This window comes from Nilaparvata lugens, chromosome 13, assembly GCF_014356525.2.
Source record: "Nilaparvata lugens isolate BPH chromosome 13, ASM1435652v1, whole genome shotgun sequence".
Classification (NCBI taxonomy): Eukaryota; Metazoa; Arthropoda; class Insecta; order Hemiptera; family Delphacidae; genus Nilaparvata; species Nilaparvata lugens.
The window spans coordinates 2,775,460-2,793,867 of record NC_052516.1 but is presented as its reverse complement, the minus strand read 5'-3'; the positions used below and the strand labels follow the sequence as shown (position 1 = coordinate 2,793,867).

Here is an 18,408-nt window from a genome sequence, read left to right as displayed (position 1 = left end):
ACTTACTGTACAACGAGAAACATCGTAATCCTCTTCATAGTTACAAAATAAATCATTAAATTATCTTTAAAGTTCATGGTAACTATATTGTTATCTATTTGTACTAAATCATCAAGAAAGTTAACAAGTTATTGAAATCACGAATTTGAAATTTTGCATGAAGTTTTCAAATGATACAGTAACGAATGTTTGCATAAATTTGAAAGCTCAAATCATTATGTAGAATATCATTTGTAGATTTAAACTGAAGTAAGTTTATTGGTTGACTGTTTGAAATATTTCGAAAACATTATAAGAAAACTGAAGTAAGTTTATTGGTTGGCTGTTTGAAATATTTCGAAAACATTATAAGAAAATGAAAATCAAGCTGAAATTGTTTTTAATATGTAATTAACTGTGAAAATAAAATTCTCTACAAGAAATAATAATAATAATAATAATTGCTCTATATCCTGAAAGATACAGATATGGCAACTCATTGTTAATGGAAAACAAAACTCTCTATTTGTATAAGACATTTGTTTTCTCTTATTTGTTCATCAGCATTAAAATTAATTACTTCAACTCAAAATTTATTAATGTATTAATTGATACAATTAATAATGAATAATCAATTCACCGATGTACTATCTATCCAAATACAGTGTCATTATTTAAAAACATTTCACAAATTAACTTTATACTTTCTAAATTAATGCAAAACCCAACACGTTTCAATATGTTTAATCAAAGATACACTTTCAATACTCAAGCCACCAATATCACTCCCAATATTTGAGGGTTAAGTGTGTGAGAGAGCCGGATGTGCCCTAACTTCGCCCTCATTGCTTTCAAATAAAGGCAACAAATCAATCAATCAGTATCAATTAAACTTTGAATAGAGCACCAGTTACTGTATTTAGCCTACCTTACAGCACAGTAACATTCATCAAGTGGAATTTGTCATTATTTCAACAATATATCATGCCTCAAGTCAACAAAACTAACTAGACTTAGATGTACTACTCAATTGAACGCAATTTGAAATAGTGGTATATTCTGAAATTATTTTGTACAGTAGTGTTATAGTTCGACATAATTTACGATTAAAATCATTGTAAAAAATTTCAAATTTGTCCTGTTAAACTACAGAAAACTGTGTCTTTGGTAACAACTATTTTCAAACATTACAATAATTTTGGTGCAAAATGTATTTTACTACAGTGAATTAGGAGAATATTGTTAAACTTTCAAACTATTAATTTGGACAATGATTGAATTTTTGTATCAACAATTTAAAAAAAACAGAACCGAATTTGGTTGAAGACAAGAATTATTAGTGAAACATGGTGCATTGGCAGATAACCTGACTTTGTGCCCATTTCAATGACTTTGAAATATTTAAATTTAATGACTAAATTTCGCCTTTCATGACTGTTCTATAAATTATTGAATATGAACAGATTTTGCAACCCCTCAAGTTGGATATTAAACTTGTGTTAAATATATGAATTTGCCACTTTTTCTCTAGTATGTCGCTTGGTCAAGATATGCATAACTATGATGCAATTTAAATTTCAATGAGTTGAACATGATTGAACCAATGAATACATGAAATTACAAAGTTATATCAATTTAAAGAAAACTTTGGGGTTTACAGCAACAGTTATTTCACCAAAATTTGTAACAAATGTTTGTGTCACTTGGTTAAAAGCGGCAGATAACAACTTTCAAATCGTGTACAAAAGCTTATTATTTTCTTATACGAGTGCTAAAAAAACTAATACTACAAAAATACATATTTGTATTTACAAACATTTGCAGTAAATCAATACATTTCTGAACAGACACAGTCAAGTCCTGTAACCTTAAATACAAAATTCACATCCAAAGAAAGCTGCTCATGAGCCTTGATAAGCCTTGATTTCCATACACACTTGATAAAATACATAATTCTGAAATCACTAAAGTAAAGTCCTGAAAACATTGAGCATCAAATACATGTTAGAAGGACTTACTTCAAAATTACACAAAATACATCACTTTTAAACAGCCGTAGACTAAAACCTAAAATAAATCTTCGTAAATCCAAATAGGATTCCTGAAAAAACCTAAACTAAATTTCCGCACATCAAAGTATGGAATATAAATTCATAAGATCTCAAATCTATTCCTGAAATCGATAGTTTTTCTTACATTATCAATACATAAAACAAAATTACACCAGTCCGAAATAATTTTGGGGCCCGGTCACACTGAGTATATTAGCATAGAGAAACAATAGCGTAACTTATTATAGAATCAACTTATGCTATTGTTTCTCTATGATATTAGTATCTAAGATACTAATGCGAAATAGATTAGAAACCTAAAGGATCGGAGATCACTCTATGATCCTATAGCAGGTTATCTATACATATGAATTTTATCCTATAGCAGGTTATCTATGCATATGAATCGTGGGTTTCTTCACATAGAGATCGCTCTACAATAGGTTTCTATGTACAGTCTAAGGTATGCAGATATACCGACTGAGGTATGCGATTTAGATTATAGATATTAGGATCGAATATCAGTCTGTGTTCAACCAATAGCACTCTCTTACAGGTTTCTATACTTTATAGATCACTCTACTATGGCTTTAATAAACCTAAGATTTACAGTCGATATAGAAACCTATAGCACACTCAGTGTATTCCTGTAGAGAAAACTATTTTCTCTAAATTGTATGAATATAGATCACTCTCCTATATGTTTTTGTATCTATATCATAGATGAAGATAACATTCAATTATATGAGAAAAGCAAGTATGGTATTGCCATTGATAAAGATAGATTTCAATAGATATCACTCTCCTATAGGTTTCTATACATAGAGATCGCTCTCCTACAGGTTTCTATATCTATATCGAAGATAGACCTTACGCGATTTAGAAAAATATATCATTAAATAAGATATCTATATAAATAAAGATCGCTCTCCTATTGGTTTCTATACATAAAGATCGCTCTCTTACAGGTTTATCTATATCTAAGATAGACCTTACGCGATTTAGAAAAATATATCATTTATACATATGAAAAATAAGCACGGTTTTGCTCATTATTGCAATTAGATTAAGATATAGAAACCAATAGGATCGCAGATCACTCTGTGTGACCGCGCCATTAGGGCCAAGCCATACGAGGCATTTTCTCAGTCAATAGGACGAGAAGCTCTCCGATTGTAGCTAAATCAACCAATGGTTTATTTGATTATTATTTATTCATTATATGTGATCAGTCAATCGCAAAGGTACCGACCTATCTGTTGTGCCGACAAAAAAAAGATTTATTTCCTTAATAATTAATTATCTTTCTTCTTTTTTCTCTCTTTTTTCTTATCTATTATTAATATTTATTCTATTTTGTTAAATTATTATTCTGATAATCAATTATTATTGTTTACGATTTTTTCAGTGATCATTTGTATTATTTCATATTAATTGTATAGTTCTTTCATTTTTTTATCTTCTTGTAGTTCAAATTGTATATCTTGAAAATATTGTACTGTGTGAAGCAGGCAAAATGGTTTCCTGCCTGTTGTCGTCTCCATTAATAAAAATTATTATTATCTGTGATCAGCCAATCGCAGAGCTTCCTATCCTGTTGTGCCGACCGAAAAAACGCCTCGTATGGCAGCACCCTCAATCCAGTACGTGAACCTTAACCTGTAATACTTCCTATCCTGTTGTGCCGACCGAGAAAACGCCTCGTATGGCAGCACTCTCAATCCAGTCCGTGAACCTTAACCTGTAATACTTTCTATCCTGATGTGTCGACCGAGAAAACACCTCGTATGGCAGCACTCTCAATCCAGTCCGTGAACCTTAACCTGTAATACTTTCTATCCTGATGTGTCGACCGAGAAAACGCCTCTTATGGCCGCACCCTTAATCCAGTCCGTGAACCTTAACCTGTAATACTTTCTATCCTGATGTGTCGACCGAGAAAACGCCTCTTATGGCCGCACCCTTAATCGAGTCCATGAACCTTAACCTGTAATACTTTCTATCCTGATGTGTCGATCGAGAAAACGCCTCGTATGGCCGCACCCTTAATCCAGTCCGTGAACCTTAACCTGTAATAATTCCTCGGCCGCGCCCTCGACCCTTGGAGACCAGCAGCTCCAAAAATCCTTCATCATCAATTTCGGTCATGTACTCTCTCACTGGAACTGAAGAAGAAGCCGAAGAAGAAGATTTCACGCCTCTCTCACTTGTTGCTGGTTGTGGATTTCCCAAGTTTTCCTTCTCTAGTGTCCCGGAAAACGCCGCGTTTTTCTTCAGGGATTCCGCCTCGTATGCCTCCTTCAACCTTAACAGTCTAGCTTGCGCCGGGTTACGTTCTTTTTCTAGTTCCTGACCTGAGCTATGTACTGTATTTAGTCCCGGATTACGCATACCTTCTCCTCTCTCCATCCCCTCACTCACTCCCTCCTCTGTCTCCCGATACCATCTCGGCATGATTGGTTTTCCCTTCTCCTCCTCTTCAGCGTCCTCATAATTCTCGCCATAACCTCCTGTGTACCCCCCATAATAATCGACGTCATAACCCCTTCCGGCATAAATCGCGTTTTCTGGACACTCATTTTCTCTCTCTCTTTGCTCAAAAGAGCAGCTTTGTCTCTCTCTGTTACTGGAGGAAGGTAGGCGGTAACCGCCCACATAACAGTCAGGATAGTAGGAGCTCTTTCCGAATCTGCAATTAAAGCAAGTGTATGAGACAATCTTTAATACACTGAGTATTGTAAGACCATCTCTAATACAGTATAATAACTTATGCCCGGTTTTTATAACTCTAAGGGCAGTTTTCCGAGCTCGGGATTCAGCTAAGTCCTAGACTTCCAAACAGCTGGAGTCGGAAAATTGACTTTCCGAAACGGGGCTCAACTCAACTAATGCGACTCCAATCAGAATTTAACCTACAAATTCGAGATTTTGTGTGTTTTTTGGATGGATGACCTCTTAATTTTGTGCACTTGTTTGAACATTGGAAACGTTTTTCCTTGACGAAATGAAACATTCCTAAAAAATTCAAAAGAAACTTTACACTATTTTCTCTTTATTTTATTTTGTTTCAATTTCCTAGTTTTTCGAAACTAGATGTGGACTACGGCTCAACTCACACTAATGCGACTCTGGTCGAGACTCGACTCTAGTCAAGAGCATGTGTTTCCAAATGGTGACACTCAGACCAGTTGATTCTAGTCTCCGCGACTGTCACCATTTGAAAACAAATGCTCTCGACTAGAGTCGAGTCTCTTCTCGACCTGAGTCGCGTACGTGTGAGTTGAGCCGTAGTCCACGTTTAAATTAAATTTCGAAAAACTAGAAAATTGAACACAAATAAAATAAAGAGAAAATAGTGTAAAATTTCAAATTATTTAGGAATGTTTCATTTTGCCAAGGAAATACGTTTCCAATGACACAAATGAGAAAAAAAGGATTATCATAAAAACTACGACTACGCCCAGTTTCGGAAAGCCAATTTTTTGACTCCAGCTGTTCAAAGTCTAGAACTTAGCTAAATCCCGAGCTCGGAAACCGGCCCTAAAAAAACTTGACTTAATAGAAACATAGAATAGTTATTTGTGCAACTAGTGCGCAAAGTGACAGTTTGCTGCACCGAAAGAAACGTTTACGCCCGAGCCGTAGGCGAGGGCGGAATGGTTTCTTGAGTGCAGCAGAGGAACTTAGCGCACGTATTTCACATTAAGTTTTTCCTACAGTTACCATTGAATATGAAAAGTGGGTAATTATGGGTAAAATTGCCTGAAATGCATCAAATGTTTTTCTGTGTAATTTTATTATTGATAAAAACCTTAATCCTAAAATCCTAAAGTCCTCGTTGTCCTTGGTTATAATATATAATGAATAATAATTAGCGCGTTGTGCTTGGTTGCACCTCTGCTCACTATAGCAGCCACAGCAGTCACTGTTACCAACTTCATTTTGATTTTGCTGCACTGTTGCTCCATATAACCTACTAAGTATTTTGCGTTGCCATGTTGCAAATCTGGAGTGCAGAAAAATTTTTCCCGCACTAGAGCGGAAAAGTGATTCTTTGCGTTCTGTAATCAGTGCAGCAATGGCCACTTTTCAACGTAACTGTAGGAAAATATATAGTTTAAGAAGATATCCCATGGTATAGGTCGTTCATGTTCCAAATTTCAAGCCGATTCTGTCGACTACAGTCTATTATTACTGTGTTGTTGGGGTGAGTGTGTAAGAAGGGCACAGAATGAGAGACTACCAGTGTCACATAGCTTCACCAAAAACAACTGCTATAGAGAGGTCCACGTTACGTTATAATGGCAGTGTTTGATTAGCAATGGTATTGCTATCTCTGTCTATCATTCAATAAAGCGGATAGCGCTATCTCTTTCTCGCTTTGCTCTGTTGCCAGATCGTCTTCTAACGATGTCGAATTGATAATTAATTAACAAAATATTTCTTATAATTGTAATTCATTATGGAATAATTATTGAAAAATATAATAAATTGATTATTTTAAACGAGAATAAACAGTTAATATTACATCAATAAACCTGTATCAGCTACCCTCTATAGAAGGCTTTGATTGACAAGACAGAGGATCGGCAACGTTTTTCTTCTATCTTTCTCCACTGCCATTATAACGTGTACCTCACTATAGGATTATTGACCGAGCGAAGTGAGGTCTAAGATTCAAGTTGACGGTTTGGCATTTCTCTTAATGTTTAAATATTTATATGTTGCGCATTTACGGCGAAACGCGGTAATAGATTTTCATGAAATTTGACAGGTATGTTCCTTTTTAAATCGCGCGTCGACGTATGTATATACAAGGTTTTTTTGAAATTTTGCATTTCAAGGATAATATGAAAGGAAAAAGGAGCCTCCTTCATACGCCAATATTAGAGTAAAAATCAAATAATAGAATAATTTATTATTCGTCATAAATCAGCTGTCTAGTGGACTATAAGGCTACCCGTTCAAAAACATCGAACATCTTGAAAATATATCTTTCTATCAACGTTAGTACACAGTTGACAATAATACCGTTCAAAAACATCGAACATCTTGAAAATGTATCTTTCCATCAACGTTGTAGAAAGTTGCAGCCAGACCTGATAACAGCGCTCACACTCACATTCCGGGACGACACGTCACGGTACGATAGGACTGGAAGCTCTATGTTTATTTAGGATTTTTTCTAGACATTTTTAATTGAAATTTTTTTTATTAATTTTTGAGAAAACATAACAACAGGTCAATGTAACTTAATGAGCGCGAGGTCTACTGTTCACAGAACTACTAGTATGAGCTTGAGTTGACATTGAAAATTGGAACATAAACACCCTATACCATGGGATATCTTCTTATGCTACCTTTTCTCTATAATAGATCTATTGAAATTGAAACGAGTTTAGGCTGTAATACTTTTCTGGAAGCTGTGTTATGGTATGTTGAAAGATTGAATAAGAAAGTAATCACCGACGTTTAAAGGGTGAATTCACTTTGTCAAAATGTCAAATGTGCCAAAACAGCTGATCAAATAACTTTTCTCTGTGTTTATTTCTTAAATAATTATGGAAACATTTCGAATAATACCAACAGATTCTAATGTGCTAAAAACAGCTGATCAAGGAAAAAGAGACAAAAGTGATGATGTAGAATAGGTAAGTAAGAAAGATGTAGAAAGAGGAAAGATATATAATAAAGAAAATATGAAACGCATGAAATCAAGAGGAAATAAGTGAAACAGGATGAAAATAAAAAAAGTAGTCAGAAAAACTAAAAATACAAAATAGGAGAATTAAAAAAGCTTTCAAATATTAGTCGCAAGCTATTCATTCCAAATATGAACCATATTCATTCTCATGACGAAACAAACATATAAACATATTCTATGATTAAGGCCCAGTTGCACAAAAGACTGTTAAATTTCAAATATGAAAATGGAAAAATCTTTATTGACCGAGCGAAGTGAGGTCTAAGATTCAAGTCAAAGGTTTGGCATTTCTCTTAATGTTTAAATGTTTGAATGTAAATGTTTATATGTTTTTAAGTTGCGCATTTACGGCGAAACGCGGTAATAGATTTTCATGAGATTTGACAGGTATGTTCCTTTTTTAATTGCGCGTCGACGTATATACAAGGTTTTTGGAAATTTTGCATTTCAAGGAAAAAGGAGCCTCCTTCATACGCCAATATTGGAGTAAAAATCAGACTATAGAATTATTCATCATAAATCAGCTGACAAGTGATTACAAAGATGTGTGGAGAAGCCAGTCTATTGCTGTATTTCCATAAAGTCTATAGTTTCAATCAGGTACTTGTGGATGAGAATACTGCGTGAGGTCTACTGTTCACAGAACTACTAGTTAGGCGGAGTTAGGACTTTTAAGTCCTCTCTACCACTCAACCTCAAATATGAATGCTACGAGAACCAATCATAAGAGCCTACTTTCCAAAGAAAACTCTTCTGTGATTGGTTCTCTCAACATTTAAACATGATTAAAATTCAACAGACTTTGGTGCAACCGGGGCTATGTGTAAATTGTGAAATCTGATGATTTTTTAAAAGTCGTCAACACAGCTGTTCTACAGATGAAATATCTCGACTATGTGTTATTTTTATAGACTGCTCTACCTACCTACCTCATGCACGAGAAGGAGGTTACAAAGCTCCTGCAATTTTCCCAGAAATGAGACTCATGTCAGTTGATAGGGCTTATAAATAGCTATCCATGGTATAAATTTAAAGAAAATCGTTAGAGCCGTTTTTGAGAAAATCGTGAAAAACATGGTTTTTTAGTAATTATCCGCCATTTTTCTCGAGAATATTACGCAGCTCCTGCAATTTTCCCAGAAATGAGACTCATGTCAGTTGATAGGGCTTATAAATAGCTATCCATGGTATAAATTTAAAGAAAATCGTTAGAGCCGTTTTTGAGAAAATCGTGAAAAACATGGTTTTTTAGTAATTATCCGCCATTTTTCCGCCATCTTGAATTGAATTTTATTGAATTTCTTATTGTCGGGTCCTCATGGTATAAGGACCTTAAGTTTAAAATTTCAAGTCAATCGGTTAATTAGGAATGGAGTTATCGTGTTCACAGACATACACACATACACACACACACACATACACACACACACACACACACACACAGACCAACACCCAAAAATCATGTTTTTGGACTCAGGGGACCTTGAAACGTATAGAAAACTTGAAATTGGGGTACCTTAATTTTTTTGGAAAGCAATACTTTCCTTACCTATGGTAGTAGGGCAAGGAAAGTAATAGTATATTTCGCACCTAGGGCCGAAAATGAGATATTTCCGGCTCGAAATCGGTTTTTAAGTCCGAGGCCGTAGGCCGAGGACTAGAAAAGATTGAGAGCCGGAAATACATTTTTGCCCATGGTGCGAACGCTATTTTTCGCCACACCAAAAAAAAACTTCCCAATATATAAGAAATTAAAAAATAAATAAAATTCAAACAGCCTATTTTGATAGTTTGAATCTTGGTTATGACAACTTTCACTGTCAATTAATTTCAATATTACTAATTAATAATTTACAATAGTGACAATATTTTTATAATTTCGAATAATTGTTTGAATTTTTATAGCTCGCGCTTTGCGCCTGGTGCAATATCTCATGGATAGATGGATGAATAGAATTTTCATTACTATTTTGAAATAATGTGATTAAAAAATTAATATAATTGCATATTTCACAGTTTTGTCTCAAAATATATCTAAAAAATTGATTGAAATTTAAATTACGGTAACTAATATAAAAAATAGCTAATAAAAGTCGAAATTCATTGACAAAAAAAAATTTCACTGACCGAGGTTCGAACCTAGATCATGTTTGTAATTCACTGAGCTTTGAGCTTTTGAGTACACGCCTTTACACTCTCGGCCATTGCATCTTTTGATCAAATTGGCCTGTAAGTCAGGTAACGTATGTAGGCTACTATAATATAGTGTAGCCTATACCGGCAAACTTGAAGACGGTTTGCCGGCATTTTCACAACAAAATATTGCTCTGAAAATAGTTAAATCATAGAGAAAACATTCGAAGATTCAATCTTGAGTGGGCCTAATGTTTTCTCTATATGGTTTGATATTGAAGAAAATTATCTAAAAGTTTTAATAATGAATTACGGAAAAATTACTAGGAATTTTTTAGTCAAGGCTGAGTTTCACCAGTAGGCTTACCTTAAACTTTAGATCTCTGCTGTATTTTCCTATTATTATTGTTGATTGTATTGCATTAAGAAGTGGAATTCGATAATAAAAAAGAAACAATTATTACTCTACCTCACTTTTAAATATTGATACAATTATTGTACTTTGATTTCAAATTCGATTCTTCACTTTTAAAGACTTGCGATACGTATTACGTACCTTTCTGACAATGGACAATGTAGCCAACATTATATTGTTGAGGCTATGGAGATATATCATCGTATTCTATTGTTTGATATCAAAAACACAATAATAAATATTAAATTATGAAACAGTAATTTATAAAATATATTATTATAGACATAATACCGCGATTCACGATACATAATTATATAGATTATTACAGTCATTATGAGATTATCTCTCTATGATTTTTGTGAGATCGGACACGATCAGCTGTTATTCAAGGTCATTTTACAGCCCTAGGGCTGTAAAGTTTTACCGGCCTGGTCGGAAAACAATCACTTTCGGCCTCCATATGACGCACGTAAACCAGCTCATTACATCCAAGTGTGGCGAAAAAATACGTTTCGATTTCTTTGTAGGCCTATTCAAAGCAAAACCTTTGAAATGTGAATGAATAAACATTTCATTATACGTTATGCTATTATTGATCATTGAACCTAACCAGTGATTTTGGAATAAAAATTTCACTAGGCTATTGAGTTTGAAAACGTATTTGTTTTTAGAAAAAAAACTGGAATAATAATTTATTATTGTAAGAATGGAGGAGTTTGGTGCAAAAAAGACCTTAGTCACAAAACGTAGTTTTGAGAAAATTGCATGGAAAGATTTTCTCATACTTTTTCTCAATATTATCACACCCAATCTCTAGAAGTGTTTATATCAATGAAAATTCAATATTTTCTCTTTATTTTGCTACTGAAATGATGAATAAATAGTTTCTTATTACTTTAATATTTATCATAGAAAATAAGTCCACTGTGGTCTTTTTTGCATCCATCAACAGTTTCAAGGCAGAAAGTCATGTCTCTCAAATATATTCAATACGTTTATTGATCTATTGTTTAGAATAATAAACTATTCAACTATTAAGATTGATACTCATAATAACCTGGAGCATAACCTAGCAAACCGTAGGTGCAGTGCTGCGATGCCATCAGAGTCAACGACTTGACGTTCAGCACTGATTATATGAAGAGTCTGCCAGCATGCTGACAGAAAATTCCGTATAACTTGGTCATTTTTGAAGATACAGCGATGAGATTTTTATGGCATGTGCTTGAAATGATGGAGAATGATTTTAACCGTTTGGTGCAAAAACGTCCTCAGCCGCCTGAGGTCGTTTTTGCACCCAGCTCCTCTTAATATGTTGAATATGACATTGATTAATAACATTCATATTGGAATATAAATTCCATGGCAATGCTTGTATTATTTTTCTTAAACATTTTTAGGTTATGTCACATTCGTAAAATAAGGTTAGTTTTTTACGCATAATATTCTGATACAATTTTATAGCAAAATAAACTTGCAAACTATAAATTATGAATCTAGATGGACTAATCCAAATAATTTAGGTATTCCATGGAATCTATTTTGCTTTTTATCTACTCCAAAACAATAACTGAATTGTGTTTTCCTCAGTTAAGTCTAGAACTTGAATTTAAACCCTACCCCAGTCAAGGGTTTAAATCACGCTGTTTCAAGTCCTGGACTTGACGATTTTTGATAAATCCTTGACTTGGAAAGAGGCGAGAATCTAGTTTAAGTCCTGGACTTATAAGTCCTTCACTCAGAAAGCGAAATTATGAACTCCAGGGTCTAACATGATCTCTAAACTCCAGAATCTATTTAAGTCCTCAACTACGTTAACGCTCTGACTCGGAAAGCCAATTTTCTGACTCCAGCTGTTTAAAGTCTAGAACTTAGCTAAATCCCGAGCTCGGAAACCGGTCCTAAATGTTAAATAGGATTTTCGTTTAATAAGAATTAAAAATGTTAATCAAATGCTGTCACTATAACGTGGACCTCACTATAACCTACATTTCCTGTCTATAAGCAACATAATAAAGTTTTGAATAAAGTTGAAATTTGTTAGAAAATATAGTAAAACTCACCTTGTCTCAGTCTCCGTGACGAATTGCTCAGCCAGGCGCTGCGAAATCTTCTCCACCTCTCTCTCTCTGTCATTTTGAAGGTTCTGACTGCTTGCAGTATTTTCCAATAATTTTGAAGTCTTCGGCAGACGAAGTGGCGTATCCGATCCCAACCGCTCGTTGGAACATCGCTGATCCACAATCACCAATTCTCATCAATCCTAATGAGATTATGCCGGAACGTATTGTGAACTTTGGTTCGAGAGTCTCAGATGTAGAATCCTGGCTCTGCAATATCAGTGACTGGCAAAAGAAGCTTACCAGATCACTTGACAGTACAACACCTGGTTGTCCTGGCGTTTATCTAAGCTGTGATTTTTATGGTACGGAACCACTTAGATGCACAGATGTGATTCTCAAGCCACAAGGTGGAATTGATTGGAAAATGATGAATGCAACTGCGAACTTCAAGACGACAACGGCGTTGTACTGATAAGCACTCTTTATCCTTGCAACTCCCGTTCCCATCCTTCTCCAGCTATTAATAACTTAATTACTCACATGTGGACAAATTTATCTAAATTGAGCATCCCAATTTTTAAACATGAGACTCTGCCTCAGTACTTAAACCTTTCAGAAATCTTAAATGAAAATTGGCACTTGAATTTTTCAAAATTTGAAGAGCACAACTCATTCTCAGAAGACATTTTCCATCATGTTGAAATGCCAAATAACTTTGATTGATGTGTTAAGTTTGATTTTTATGAATTAGTTCACTATAATGTAATTTATATCACTTGCATTTAGCTTATGAATTGGCACTCACATAGATTTAAGGTATTCATTGAAAGTTATGTTACATATAAATATCCAATTAGAATAATATTGTGAATAATAATAATAATAATTTTAGCTTGCGGTAATTTTGACTTTAATTTTTGAAATATTATTGAAATGTGTAAAAATTAACTTAGAGAGATGCCGTTTTTTCGATAACTTCGGGTCGAAGTTTAGGGGGACCCGGGGATGTAATAGAATAGAATAGAATAGAATAGAATAGAATAGACTTTATTTGCCATAAAAACAAATACAGACATACTGTTGGAAACACAATATTGATTGTAAATAAAACAATAATACAATAAAAATTTAAAACTAAATCATAATAATTATGGCAAATTTACTGAGCGCAAAGAAAATAAATTTTCCGTCCGCGCACAGGAGTATCATATCAACAACAATATAATGAATATTAGAATATTGACAAAAATAAAAAGAATATAAGAAGCAAATAATATATGAAACGAGAGCATAACTAATTATACTAGGCTAAGATGAAACATTTTGTAAATATACTGTATAGGCTACAAAAAAGTATAAAATGGGATGGAGCTACACAATTAAAATTGAAAAATTTGAGGATATTCAAAATGATTAGACCTATTGAATTTCTACAACAGTAGAACATTAGCAGGGAACCTCGCTGAATACATACTAAAAGGCATGATAACTCAATATGACTTACATGCTAATTTTAAAACATTTTATCAAGGGTTTTTCACATAAATGAATAATCTTATCTCTGAATATGATACCAGCTTTCAATGACATCGATATTGAGAGCAAAAATTACCTTTCTTATTTTTCTCTTGAAAACAGGAAGAGGATAATTAGCATAAACTATATCCTGTGGCACATGATTGAAAAACCTGCCTTGCAAAAAACAAAAAGATTTTTGAAAGAAAGTGCTATTGGGTCTAGGGATTGGGAACCTATCAGTGAACCTTGTTCTCATTATTCCAGTTTCATGTCCCAAAGTTGCCCCTTGATTTCCACTAGACCAATAGAATTCAGACAGGACCTTGAAGACGTACAGGTGCCTCAGAGGCATGATTTTCATAACCTGGCATGACGATAGAAAATCAAAATTCTCTTGATTAGCAATTGCTCTAACTAGAGACTTCTGCAGAGACATTACTGGCCTTAAGTGAGTTATATAAGTACTTCCCCAACAGACCAGCCCATAAGAAAGGCGAGATTGAGCAAGAGCAAAGTAAAGATCTCTCAAAACAAATGTTGGACACATATTTTTCAAACTGAAAATTCTATGCAGTAAGCAACGCAGGTACTTCTTCATGCCGTCTATCTGTCCTTTCCACATCAAATTGTCATCAACAGTAATGCCAAGATACTTTACACTTTTTGACTGATTGATGATACCACAGTCACAGTCACGACTGGTACATCCCACATGATGGAACTTTAAAGGTTGGGTTAGCAAGAAAGAAGAGGCTATTCCAAAATTCAAATAAATGGTTTTATCAAGATTCAGGCTTAATTTATTGTACCCGAACCACATGGAAATCAAGTGCAGGTCGTTTGACATCTGATCATACAAATCCTCATCAGAACATGCACCATAAGAAAGTGCCGTGTCATCAGCAAACACTGTAAAACTTCCTCTGAAGGGGCCCAGATACAGGTCGTTGATGTAAACCAAGAATAAAATTGGTCCCAACACAGAGCCTTGTGGAACTCCACAGTCGATCATCAGAAGCGGGCTGGAACTCAAGCCAATGCTTACAGCCTGGGAACGCCCAGTAAGATATGAACGGAACCAAGCAAGTGGCAGACCACGAACTCCAGATGCCTCCAACTTTCTGACAAGTGTAGAATGGTCCACAGTATCAAAGGCTTTTCGAATGTCCAGAAACAAACCTGATACTCTTCTAATCTCTTTATTATTGATATTTGAACATATTTCTGAGACAAATTTCCTCAGAGCCAACTCAGTTCCCAAGCCCTCCCTAAAGCCATATTGACTACTAGAGAAAAAATTGGATGAATTTAGAAAGTTCAATAGACGAATTTTAATCAGCTTCTCAAAAATAATTGAAAACACAGAAAGAAGTGAAATTGATCTATAGTTCTCCACCAATTTTCGGTTACCTTTTTTGGGAATTGGAATCACTTTTGCAATTTTGAGTTTGCTAGGAAAAGCGCCCTCAGAAATGCTCAAGTTGAAAATAAAAGCTAACACTGGACTAATGAAAGAGCTCATCCATTTAACTAGGACAGAGGAATATCCATCAATTCCTGGGGCCTTGGATTTTTTCAAGGATGAAATCACTTTCTCTATCTCAAAAGGAGAAATTGGATGCAGGAAAAAGGATCTCTCACAACGTGGCTCTCTGAAAGAATTGTGATAGTCATGTAAAGCTATTGAAGGGAAAGGAGGAGGAACAGCTGACTTGGGTGCGGAAACAAAATATTCATTAAACATATCAGCCACTTTTGAATCCTCACTAACAATCCCATTTTCAGTAATCAAATTGAATTTGCTTTTCTTTGTACCTCTTCCAATCAATTCATTAATCAATTTCCACTGTTTTTTGGAATTTCCTCTAACCATCTGGAATCGACCATAGTAGTATCTTTCTTTTGATTTCTTGATCCACTTTTTTATTTTGTTTCTCAAAGTTACAAATTCGAGCTTCAACCTACGATTGTCAGGCTCATTCATAGATCTTTTGTATAACTTGTCTCTTGATACAATCGCTTCACAAAGTCCACTGCTCATCCAAGGTTTTAACAATCTCTGTCTATGGTTATTTTGCCTAAGCTTAGTGGATGTAGATGACTGAATGGACAAATTCAAAATATTACAAAAACAATTGTAAGCCTGATCAGCGTTTCGAGCTCTGTACACAGTAGACCAATCCTCTTCACTGAGTAAACGAGTAAGTTCTTCATAATTAATTTCCTGAAATTCATGTGAAACCACCTCAGATTGAGACCTATCAGCATGCATAGATATACATACAGCTCTGTGATCAGTTATAGAGACCTCGACAACAGCAGAGCGTGCAAGAGATGGAGCTAGACCTCTAACCAGTATGTGATCAATACATGTTGAAGTGGTGTCAGTCACACGTGTGTCAATATCAATTATATTTTCAAAATCACATGAAGCTATTATCTCAAAGTATTGGTCACTAATTCGATCAGATTTATCGACATTAATATTGAAATCACCTAAACATACTACAATAGAGCTCTGCAAGCCCTCCAACAAACCACAGAAATCAGTTAGGGAACAATCGACAGGAACTCCATGCCACCTATATATCCCTACCAATGTGAAACAAGAACCACCACACACGCAATCAATGACAATGGAATCGGCTCCATTAATTTCACTAGTCACTGTGCAGCATAAAAATTCCTCCTTGTGATAAAGGACAACACCACCACATCTGTTATCATTACATGAGAATAAAGTAGTGTAGCCTTCAATACTATATAAATTAATATTCACATCTGGTTGGATCCATGCTTCAGACAATATGATAAAATCCGGTTTAGTATCCAAATTATTCAGATATAACAGAAATTCATCAAAATTTCTATTGATGCTTTTAATATTAATGTGAAAAAAAGTTATACTCTCATTATTTTTAAAGTGAAAGTTAAAGTCCTCAATTGAGGATAAATATATACATTCAAAATCACTATCCATAAAATTATTTGCAATAAGAGAAAGGGAGAAGGGGAAAAATAAAAGAAAAAGTACTGAGAAGAAAAATAAGAATTAAAGATAAAAAATATATATAATTCTTGCCCGACCGTATAAGACTGAAAGACTCATAGAGTAGACTCATAGGCTACAATTTCTCATTAGAATGAGATCGATTTGCTAGAAAAAATAAACGAACAACACTAAAACAAAATTAGGAATAATTCAAAGGATCATCATAATCAATAAGATTCAGAAGTTATTCAGAGATAAGATTCAAGGCATCATTGATTCAAACAGAATAACAACCTGCCAAAAGTGATAACAACCTGCCAGCAAGTTGAACGGAATTGAGATAAGAATGAAATTATTTATGTGTTCAGTTTCTCTACAGTTGAAAACTAAGAGCCAGAACTTGAATGGTACTAGTACTGTGAAAGAGCATTCATTTGCATAGCTCTTCATAATATTCTCATTTTATGTGTAGAATATTCTATATCAGAGACTTGTAATAATAAAACAATAAATTTTAATACTAGAGAAACTATATATTATAGGAATTATTCATCTTTCAATACATAATTATTATAATATGAATTATAATATTATGAATCATGTTTTATATTCAGCACAGTTTAGCTGTAGCGGAATAACTCACTGATCAACAGTAAGATCAATACAGTACAATAACAATTCCAGGACAAAAGTTTTCAGAATATTATTAAAGATAATTGATCATCAAAATAACTATAATCACATAAACACACCGCAGTACAAAGTTTTCGATGAGAAGATAACAAAAACTTGAATAATAGATTAAAACCATGGTTTCAACTGACATATCTGTCCTACGTATTATAATACATATCAATATAATATTTATAAATATTTTGCAATATCAATATGTTTTAAATTGACTATTATTTAAATTGCAATAAAATTATTTATATATTCAGAGTCGATGTGCTGTATATATTATTTATGTTACAATTTAAACCTTTGTTACTAGGTATCGTACCTTTATTGAACACAAACTATCCCGTGTATAATGATACACATTATTTATAAACCTTTCGCAATTATCAATATTGTTTGGCTATTATTTTAATACAATATGATTATTTATATATTCCATGTAGATGTATATATTATTTATGTTGCTATTCAAATACTTGTTACCAGGTTTAAAACAACTTAAATAAATTATTAATTTTCTGGCAAATAATTTACAAGGTCTCAAATAACTCAAATAAATCATTAATCAATTTACCAGGCTTTAAATAATTTGCTAATTACCATATTTGTTACCATATAGTAACTTTATTGGGCACAAATTCAATGCTCAAACAATATAACCTATAAACTTTCCTATTCAACAACTTTCAGCGAGTCAATTTCAGTCTATAGATAAGAAACGGTCAGATACGGAGCATTGAAGAAAACAACCGTTCACTACGACTGCCTAGTCGATACTGAACTACATAATTTTTATTATTTGCCATGAATTTTCACAATGAATAGATAAATTGTTGACGACGGTGAAAATTCAAGACAAGTAAAATTATGGA

General features: G+C 33.8%; 1 protein-coding gene across 1 annotated transcript; it reads right to left on the bottom strand.

Annotated features, from left to right (window-relative positions):
• Nucleotides 1-813: 813 nt before the first annotated feature.
• Nucleotides 814-14,299, bottom strand: LOC120354092. The gene is made up of 3 exons (XM_039440328.1): nt 14,186-14,299; nt 12,346-12,515; nt 814-4,719 (listed from the first exon to the last, which is right to left on the bottom strand). Exons 1-3 carry the CDS (start codon nt 14,297-14,299, stop codon nt 4,095-4,097), a joined length of 909 nt encoding a protein of 302 aa, XP_039296262.1. The 3' UTR covers nt 814-4,094.
• Nucleotides 14,300-18,408: the final 4,109 nt, after the last annotated feature.